General features: G+C 30.1%; 1 protein-coding gene across 2 annotated transcripts; it reads right to left on the bottom strand.

The window, feature by feature from the left end:
- Positions 1 to 279: 279 nt before the first annotated feature.
- LOC145593453 (calcineurin B-like protein 1) lies at positions 280 to 4,075 on the bottom strand. 2 transcript variants are annotated; one of them, XM_081649719.1, is made up of 9 exons: positions 3,826 to 4,075; positions 3,004 to 3,171; positions 2,737 to 2,819; positions 2,116 to 2,175; positions 1,869 to 1,977; positions 1,699 to 1,751; positions 993 to 1,073; positions 766 to 878; positions 280 to 653 (listed from the first exon to the last, which is right to left on the bottom strand). In XM_081649719.1, exons 2-9 carry the CDS (start codon positions 3,080 to 3,082, stop codon positions 590 to 592), a joined length of 642 nt encoding a protein of 213 aa, XP_081505845.1. In that variant the 5' UTR covers positions 3,083 to 3,171; positions 3,826 to 4,075; the 3' UTR covers positions 280 to 589. The 2 variants fall into 2 exon arrangements, with proteins under 2 accessions (XP_081505845.1, XP_081505846.1); XM_081649720.1 differs by having other exon boundaries at positions 3,004 to 3,143.
- Positions 4,076 to 10,251: the final 6,176 nt, after the last annotated feature.

The raw sequence follows: 10,251 nt of genomic DNA, 5'->3' as shown, positions 1-10,251 counted from the left end.
TCCTATTGCTTTACAAACGCTCCGACATTATGTTGTTCAACACGTGTTCTTGCGAGTCTGAAAACAAACATAATACAAAATCTCCATCCAGATTTAGTTGTCACTTACGAGGTCACATTATACAATTTTGACAACAATTATCCTTTACAGTCAATAGTCTACAGCAATATTTCTCACAAGGCCTCAATAAGCAGATGGCATGTTTGTTGCTACCATCACAGGATTCACAGCTTCAGTAGAACCACAAATATAATGTACATAGGGTAGAAAAGCCGAGAATGGGACAACAGGTAAACTGCTTTTGAATGTATTAATATAATGTTCTCTTTTCCCATTTAATATAGATGTTCTTTCTCTAATTCTAACAAACTAAAACTAGAAAGCCAGAGCACAACTGATACGGCACATCTCAACTTTTCGACACACAAACCATATGCACAGGCTACCTTAAACACACCTCAACTCTTCTTAATGGTTGGGATAACAATAGTTCAAGGGGACAAAAGAAATAAGGGGGGTCTAGCTATATGTGCAGAATCTGCCCCAGGGATCAAATTTAACGGGACTGCAAGCAGCTTTTATCAGCTCCTTAAGTGGCCATTTCATCAACTTCTGAATGGAAAACAAAACTAGGAAATGTAGTCGTGATATCCCTGTATGAGTTTCCCAGGTAAACAAAACCAAATCAGGATGAGTCACCCTCAAAGATATGTGTGCACATAATGGTACACAGCTAGAGTACAAGAGAAAATCACTGCATAATACCTGAGATATTGGAGTGTCATTATTTTTAGCAATGAAGGATTTTTCGTTACAAACTGATGCCACTCGGATTTATCAATCTTTCCATCTAGATTTACATCAGCTTCTTTGAATGTCTGTTCAAAAAACCATATATATGATTAATTAGGTTGCAGAAACAAAGAATAGTCTCCTGTTTATATGATAACTAATTAGCTTCAAGAATACATGTGGAAATGCGTTAACCTTACCTTATCAAGTATTTGTTCAATTGTTTCATCTGCCAACTTTAGTTCAGATTCACATAGAATTGCGATCAACATTTGCCTCACCTGCAAAAATATATATCAGCTCATATGAATATTACTTTGTATAACAAACTTGCTAACTTGCAAGGTATAAAAGTGTGCTTTTACAAAGCATGTAGAATTATGATCAAGTGCATACAAGAACAACTAAGACAACAAAGGCACTACTATGCAACCTAAAGGATCACCCAGCGAAGCATCACACTAAATTGCACTGGCGGATGGAAAAGTATTGGTGTTGAGGCCTGCTTAATCACTAGTTTATTAATTCCACAATCACTATAGTGTAGTGCACAATGATAATTAAAGGTTATAAGAACGAAAATCACATTGAGAAATGTTTAAGGATTAAAAGAATGAATCAAACAAACATGCCAACATAACTCTCCCCACCTCAACTGCAAACTGTGAGGCAAAAATCACCTCACAAGGAAACAAGACAATAGGCATTGAATGAAGATCTGTCGGGCTAAAGCCAAACAACAACAGAAGCCGACAACCATATTGCACAAAATTATGATCCCTTGAAGCAGGGTCCACAGTATTGCAAAGTAAAACAAGAAATTGTTCAGACATCAAGGATTTTTTAAAAAAAATGGGAAAATGAAAGTTAAGGGTTAAAGATTAGAGGATAGCAAACCCGATATACCTCGTCACGCTCAATATATCCTGTACCATCCAGATCATAAAGCTTAAATGTGACTGCAATAGAAAAAGAATGAGTGTTAAATCTGTAAATACGTATGCATGACCCAGGTTTCAGATATACAATATGTAGGACAATGTTAGAGAGACTTTGTATAAAGCTAGGTTACATACAGTCTATCTTGTCTTCTTGAGAGGCATTAGGATGGAAGACGTTCAACACTCTGACAAAGTCACCAAAATCAACTACTCCTTTCCTTTTAACATCGAACAAATCAAAGATCTGTGTACAAAAGGATTCACAGTTATTAAGGGTCTAACATAATATTTACAAGACATAAATTATCAAATTACAAATGGATAAATAAGAATATAGCTGAAGGTGTAGTGTCTTCAATGTACAACATCAGTAGCAACATACCCGATTAGCAAAAAGATTCTCTTTCTTCTTGTTTTTGAACAAAGCTAACTGAAATTCCTCCTGCAAACATACATACAACCATACATGGTAAGGGAAAGCCATACATAGTCCAGAAATATTTCATATGCACAGGATATACAGAAATTAAGGATGCAATTGAGAAGCTACGATACAAGAATCAAAACCCAACTCCAAATCTCCAATTACGCAAGACATAAAAGTTAAAACACTAGGACATATTCATTATTAATAATTTGTGTTCGTTCAGTTTCTGGTTGAATCTTTGATCCAATATCTTTCAGTTACATCATGTTGCACAATCGATTTTGGGTAGAACGTTCTTGCTCAAGACCCTAAATCCAGACATGTTTGTCAGAATTGGGATTGAATCAAGATTTGTATATCTAATTGACACTATAATAATGTCCTTAAAATCTTAGTGAATCTTTACTACGGAGTACACCTTAAGCTGAATAAAAAAACCTTAAAAAGTAGTACAAACCTTGCAGGGGATTTCAGCATACACATGCATATGAAACAGAAGTTTCACATGCCTCACAAACTAACACAAGTCACAAGGCAACCAAATTTACTCAAAGCCAACATGGTATTATTGTATACCTTGCTAATAAGCCCATCATCAATCACAGAACTGCTTATGCTCTTAAACAGCTCGAACAACGCTTCGACTTCACTAACACTAACTGAAAAGAAAGTAAAATTCATTTTAGTTCTTCCAGTCCAAACCTCACCAATCATATATTCTACTCATATAATCAGGTAAAATGAAAGCCCAATCGAGATTAGAGGGTTGTCGAGTTCATAACGATCACAAAAATTTTTAATCGAAAGCATACATCTAAAGTAAATATAGATGGAGGAGCTTACAAGCAGTTTGAGAAGCAAGGAAAACCGGGTCTTCGTGTCCGGGACATTGCCTACTAGCAGTAGAATGAAAGCAACCCATATTTAAAGAGCAAGAGATCCACAACCACTAGAAGAAAGTGCTCTGGCTCTTTTCTTGTATACTACATTACCAGTAAAACCATCTTTAACCTTGCAAATTTCAATTTCAATTCAAAACCCAAAAATACAATCTCTAATTAGTAAAAGCCAATTTTCAAATTTCAATTAAAAAAAACCCCAAATCTATGTTAGACCTTCTGATTCAAGAATTTGCAAAATTGTGTATAAATACATACAATATTAAGTTTAAATTCCTTAAAACATTATTAAAATCAATAAAAATAGAAAAATTCAGCACAACATGGAACACCACTTTCAATACATGAACTTTTTGACCAAATAATTGTCAAAAATAGTGAACCACCAATATACCAGCAAACTTTTTCCTTTTTTTTTCAAGTATATTCTTCCCAATCTAATTAAATACAATTCATATTATTACAGCTTCTTATTTTATTTTTTCTTATAAAAAATTCAGTATGAATCTCAACCACATAATGTAATAAATTGTAACAAAAATCAAAATTAAAAAAACCCACAAATTTAATTTGAGCAATATAACTAGAAAACTCCCAAAATCAACCAATCAAACAACCCCATATCACAAATTTCTCAAAATCAAACAACCAAGTTCAAAATACTCAAATAAAAATTACAACATTAGAAAAATAACAACTAAAAATGACAAATTAATCAAAATAAATTCAAATTATACTAAAACAGATTATAGATTTATAGGCTTACTTAAAATAGATGTCCCCGGCGAGGGGCGGCGCCAGAATCTTGACCTTTTCAGATACGAAAAAAGCAGACTAAAAAAGAGGAGAGAGAAAGTGTGAAGGGGCAGAGATGAGCTAATAGCGTCGCTAAAATTGGAGGATTATGCGACGAAAAAATACCGTTTTTAACACTAATTGTAGAGAGAGAAAGTGTTTGAGATCAAGAGAGAGAAAGTAAAATGATCAAACGGTTGTAAATTAATGTGAGAAAATTACGGATTTTTTTTAAATTAAGGAAAGAATGCTAGAGTGAAGGAAGTTTATATAGGAAAAAAGCAAATATGGGACCCAAAACAGCAATCGTCACGTGAGTTCGTGTCAAACTCGCGTTAATTAGGGGAACTATTAATTACGAATTAATTAAAATTTAATTATAGTTATAATTACATTTTTGGGGGGAATATTCTGTGAAAATGGAACTTTTGGAAAACGTTTTATAAAAGGTTTGTTTCCTTTTTTTTTTTTAAATTTCAACGTTGGATCTTTTAGGGTTTAGCTAGGAATAATGTAGTTGTTGCTTAGAATAAAAAAAAAAATAATAATAATAATGTAGTTGTTGCTAAATTAAACGTTTTTCTCTGACTATATGGTAATTTTATTGCATAATTTTAAATGTGTCAGATTTGGATAAAAATATAAGTTTATTAATGGTGATTTAACAAAATAATGATAAAGGATTATATTCTTGTCCAAAGTTTAGTGATACACCCAATTAATTAAACATGGAACATATAGACATAACACAAAGTATGTGTTACTAACTTTACTCGTGATTTTTTTCCCACTACATGGTAATTCTAGGGTATAATTTCAATGTGTAAGATTTGGATAAATAAAATTATAATCTTTTTTTTTACGGGAAATAAAAAAATATTGACAAATGAATGTATTCTTCTCGAGTTATTATAAATTGAGAGTACTAACGTTTGGGACAAGTTGCAGATAAGGGACTCAAGTTTCACAAGTTGCAGATAGAGTACTCAACTGAAACTTTACCTTCTACAACAAGTTAACCCAACTTTAAAAAAAAAAAAAAGGAAAAAGAAAATTCTGACATAAAGTCAGAAGGTACTAACGTTTGTAATTGTTTTATTTTTTTAGCAATTAAAATATTGTCGGTTGAACTCCAAAAATAACATACTTCTATTTAAATTCCTCTCCATAGCCATCTTCATCAATTTTCATTTTCTGCAAAAAAAAAAAATAAAAAATAAAAAAATATCAGAACAAGCTATTTCATAAAATTACAGGAAAATTTATAAATTTTTAGAAAGAACTTGTAACATGTCAAGGCTAAGCAACGAATTTGGTATGCAATGAAGAATTGATAAAATGTAACATGAAAATGTACCTTGTGCTGCTAGTTCTTGTTGTTTCTCTTTTTCTTTGCTAAATCCTGTAAAAATTAATAGAATGAGTGTATGAACTTATCTAGAAATGAATGACTAAAGTTGAATAATGTCAATGTTGTTATTACCTGCAATGCTTGACTTGTAATGGTGTTGCTGTCTTGGCTCTGCTGCTGGCTTGACATAGGGTACTGGTCTTGGCCAAAGGAGTAGACAGTTTGCTCTCCTTCAACTAACACCTTCCCAATCCTTGACATGTTACAAGTTCTTTCTAAAAATTTATAATTTTTCCTGTAATTTTATGAAATAGCTTGTTCAGTTTTTTTTTTTTTTTTTTTTTTTTTTTTTTTTTTTTTTTTTTTTTTTTTTTGCAGAAAATGAAAATTGATGAAGATGGTTGTGGAGAGGAATTTAAATAGAAGTCTGTTATTCTTGGAGTTCAAACGGCAATATTTTAATTGCTCAAAAAATAAAACAATTACAAACGTTAGTACCTTCTAACTTTATGTCAGGATTTTCTTTTTCCTTTTTTTTTAAAGTTGGGTTAACCTATTGTAGAAGGTAAAGTTTCAATTGAGTACCCTATGTGCAACTTCTGAAACTTGAGTCCCTTTTGTGCAACTTCTCCCAAACGTTAGTACTCTCAATTTATATTAACTCTATTCTTCTCCAAAGTTAGTGTTATATATCCACTTTTGCCTAATAAATATATTTAGCAAATATTATATATGTATTACGACTCATGATTCGGATGCTCGATTTAATTTATTATTTATTAAGATGTATGATTAATTTTCCTTCAAAAAAAAAAAGGTGTATGATTAATTTTTCTCTTATCTTATTTGATCTGAATTTAAATTGAATAATACAAGACAAACATGCACAAAGTAGTAGTCATAGCTATACGTACTACTCTTTAAGATCTAAACTAGGTTAGTTCCCGTGCCTTGCACGGAAATTTTCAATAATCTTTCTTGAACTATCATTATAATTAGTTTTTTATAAACAAAAAAAATATAAATATATAGTTGACAAATTTTTTATCAAAATAAAGGATTACGAAAGATTTGTTAGGTATAAAATGATGTAAAAAAAATTATCAAACTTATGTTAGGGCCTGTTCTGTTCCGTTGAAATTCAGTTCAGTTCAGTTCAGTTCAGTTCAGTTCAGTTCAGTTCAGCTCAGTTCAGTTCAGTTCAGTTCAGCTCAGCTCTTAATTTATGTCTAATGATATTGCTAATGATATAAAGCCAAATTTCATTCTTTTAAGCTCTTATTACAACGACAACAACAACAAAAACAATAATAATAATAATAATAATAATAATAATAATAATAATAATAATAATAATAATAATAATAATAATAATAATAATAATAATAATAAATAGTATATGTGTTTATAATGTTTAGAGGTTTCAAGTTTTTAATATATTTTCCATACATTTTATAATATATTTTCCATACATTTTATAATTATAATTATATAGTATATTTTTCGTAAATACTTTAATATGTACATTTGTATATACACATATGTATAGTAATAAATAATCAATAAATAATCAAAGATACTAATCCGTAGTTAAAAATCACTAATTAATAAGTTCAGTTCAGTTCAGTTCAGTTCAGTTCAGCTCAGTTCAGTTCAGTTCAGATGAGTTCAGTCAATCGGAACAGGCCCTAAGAATGTTTTTTATAGCTATATAAATATTTGTGTTAAAATATGTCAAATCCTTTTTTATTTTAAGTAATTATATTATATAAGTTTAGGAAATTATTTTTGTATAAGATCTCTCTATAATAGAATTTTTTATTTAAAAAAAAGACACACTAGGAAATAACACGTGTCATTGCTAGTGTGTCTTTTAATATATAGTTATTGATTGATTGATTGATGGTAAAATTGTTAATGTTTAATGGTGTCTTGGAATCCAATGTGAAAAATGAGAATTACTGATTGCATTGTACCACTTCGAACGAGGGGATCTCAGTTCCCATGATCCCATCCTCTACCATCATGACTTGCCTGTTATTTCTCATAATGTTTACTAGGTTATATATAGGTGAATAGTTAAGGGTTACGTTTTTTTATTACCTTTGGGTGATTATTTGTAACTTAGGGCCTGTTCATATTTACTGAACTGAACTGAACTGATTGGAGCTGAACTGAGCAGAACAGAACTGAAATTGGAGCATAACTGAACTGAACTGAACTGAACTGATTGGAGCTGAACTGAACTGAAAATAAGTAAATATGAACAGACCCTTAGCTTAGTATTTTGATCTGAATGACCATTCCTATTATTTTCTTCACTATGGACACTAGACTAGGTCACTCGACCGTACCATGTATGTAAATTTATGTAATTGTTTACTTCTTCTTTGATCTCTATTATCTTTTCATTACGGAGTATACGTTCATACTCTTTAGCGTTAATCAAATACAAATGACCGCAATTGTTAACAAAATGAGTAAAATACCACAAGTGCTTCATTACAAGAAATTAATTGTGCAAATAATAGATATCGTGAAAAATTGAAGCATTGATTATTATTTATTCACATATTCGCCCCTAATCAAAGAAATTATACATATAATAATAAGATGTATATATAATGTTGTCTACTCAAGTACTCATAGAGTCATATGCCTCATAACCACTTTCTCTCAATAATGAAAGCAATATTGTCGAACAACCTGTATATTTGTATATGGATCAGATTGGATAAGCAAGAAGTAGAATCTATCATTAATTTTATAATTTCTGATTGAAATGACATTAAGCTTTATAAACAATAATGTAAATTAAGGTTATCGAGTTCCTTTTTCTTTTATTGAAAATGACAAGTTCGATCTTATGCATGGTCACAAAATATTACTGCACTAACCTTGCTCAAGTTGACCCTTTTTAATTAAAAAGTTTGGATATGAGCATGCAACTTGATTTATCTAAGCTTTTTTTTTTGGTGATGATTTATCTGCTAATAGGTATATTATATACCTTTAGAGTTGCGTTTACGGGTTTTTTGGTATGAGATATATGGGATTGAACTTTGAAGTGAGTAAAACTCATACGTAGTATTTAGTGTTTGTTAAGGAAGATTTTAATTTCTAAATTCATAAGGTATTGGCCGGGTGTAACAGCTCAATAGAGGAGATCAATATGAAGCTCATATCAGACCTCGACCTTCATATATCAAATAAGAGAAAAAATTTGTTCCCGAACTACAACTAACACACATGCTTTTAAATTTCAAGTTCTAATCCCATATATGATACAGAGTATATATCATCCTATTTTCATTTTTTTTCAAACTCATAACACCCAATGGTTTTGGAATCTAAGTCAATGTTACAACTCTCTAATTTTATAAGTGTATATTTGACCTAGAGTTTAGGCATAAAATTTCGACCTAGAATTCGGCCTGACTTTATTTTATTTTATTTTTTTGCCCAACTCAAAAAGCTTGTTAGGCCTGGTTTTTAATTTGGTAACTAAACAAGCATATTTAACCCGAACATTAGGTCAATCCGTCCACCCGATTAAGGGCATGTTCACTTCAGCTTAATTTCAGTTATGTTCGGTTCAGCTCCAATCAGTTCAGTTCAACTCCTAATTTCCTCTCTCGTAAAATATTCATTTCAACTCTATTCAATTCAGTTCAGTTTAGTGTTCAACTCCAATTAGTTCAGTTCAGTTCAGTTCCAATTCTAGTAATGTGAACACCAAACAAGCCCTATGTAGTTTTTTTTTTTTTTTTTTTTTTTTGTTACCTTCAGTCCCACAAATTTTTTTCTATCAGCAATTTCACTTAATCAAAATTTAATATAGTACAGAGTACAAGATGTCGGGCAAATCTCTATTATTATTTCCCCTAACCAACGATGACAAGATAAAGCCAATGGCTTAGGTAGTAATCCTAATACTGTTGATCTATAACTAATGGAGTACTAAGGCGAAATCTTTTTGGAAGGAATTATCAACTTAAATTCTTTTTTGCCCTAATATTTTTTAAATAAGTGAGTAACAATTGTAACATTTCTACAATAATAAATGAGTAACAATTGTAAAACAAAAGATGTTAAGGCCCTGTTTAGTTCACCTGATTTTAGCTGATATGATCTGGTCTGATCTTATTTTATCTTATCTGATCTGAACTTATATTTTCTGATCTGATCTGAACTTATATTTTCTGATCTGATCTGATCTGAACTTATTTTTTCTGAACTGAACTTATTTTCTCTGATCTGATCTGAACTTATCTTTTCTGATATGAACTTATTTTTTCTGATCTGAACTTATTTTAATTATTTCAATATTCTACTTTTATTTTAATCAATATTAATGTTTTTTTTTTAAAACATATTAATGTTTTATCATTATTATTATCATTATTGTTAGGAAAATTATTATTATTATTATAAAATATTTTAGATCCCTTACAAATATTTTAAAAGAAACCTAAAAGTATTAATATTATCAAATAGTATAAGGTAATATACTTGTAATATTTGATAATTTTATTATTTACAATATCCAACATCATAAATGAATTTGTTTATAAGAAAGTATTAAAATGGGATCCTAAAAAACCTAAATTGCAGATTAAATTTGTCATAGCTTTATAGGGAATTTTACAAATTTTTTGGTAATGTAAAATGGGTGACTAAATTGAATTGAAAATTATCATTTCATATTTCAATATTCCGAACAACTATGGGTAACACCTCTATTTTCCTATATAAAACATCTTAGTGTCATAATTTTCACACTCTAAATCAATCTCCTAAAATATTTTTCTATTCATTTGTTCAATAGGTTGTTTGTCTTTTATCTCCATCATAGGTAAATACTTCAACACTCTATGTCATTAATTTTATCATTTGTCCATTGTTTTTTTGATAATGTAGGAAAATATACATTTATTTGATTTCATTAATTTTACATTTAACCTAATGCAAGTAATATCGATGAAAATGTAAAGCACAATTAATATTTTATCTTCATTTCATTTATTTCAAAAGAATCCTTTTGAT

The sequence above is a fragment of the Chenopodium album genome, chromosome 2, assembly GCF_948465745.1.
Source record: "Chenopodium album chromosome 2, dcCheAlbu1.1, whole genome shotgun sequence".
Lineage (NCBI taxonomy): Eukaryota > Viridiplantae > Streptophyta > Magnoliopsida > Caryophyllales > Amaranthaceae > Chenopodium > Chenopodium album.
This window is presented reverse-complemented; position numbering and strand designations above follow the sequence as displayed.

Excerpts from the sequence above, each read along its gene's own strand:
- LOC145593453 (XM_081649719.1), bottom strand. The coding sequence starts at position 3,082 with ATGGGTTGCTTTCATTCTACTGCTAGTAGGCAATGTCCCGGACACGAA. Across the intron at positions 2,176-2,736 it reads ATGATGGGCTTATTAGCAAG|GAGGAATTTCAGTTAGCTTT; the intron begins GTATACAATAAT and ends GTATGTTTGCAG. Across the intron at positions 1,074-1,698 it reads GATATATTGAGCGTGACGAG|GTGAGGCAAATGTTGATCGC; the intron begins GTATATCGGGTT and ends ATATTTTTGCAG.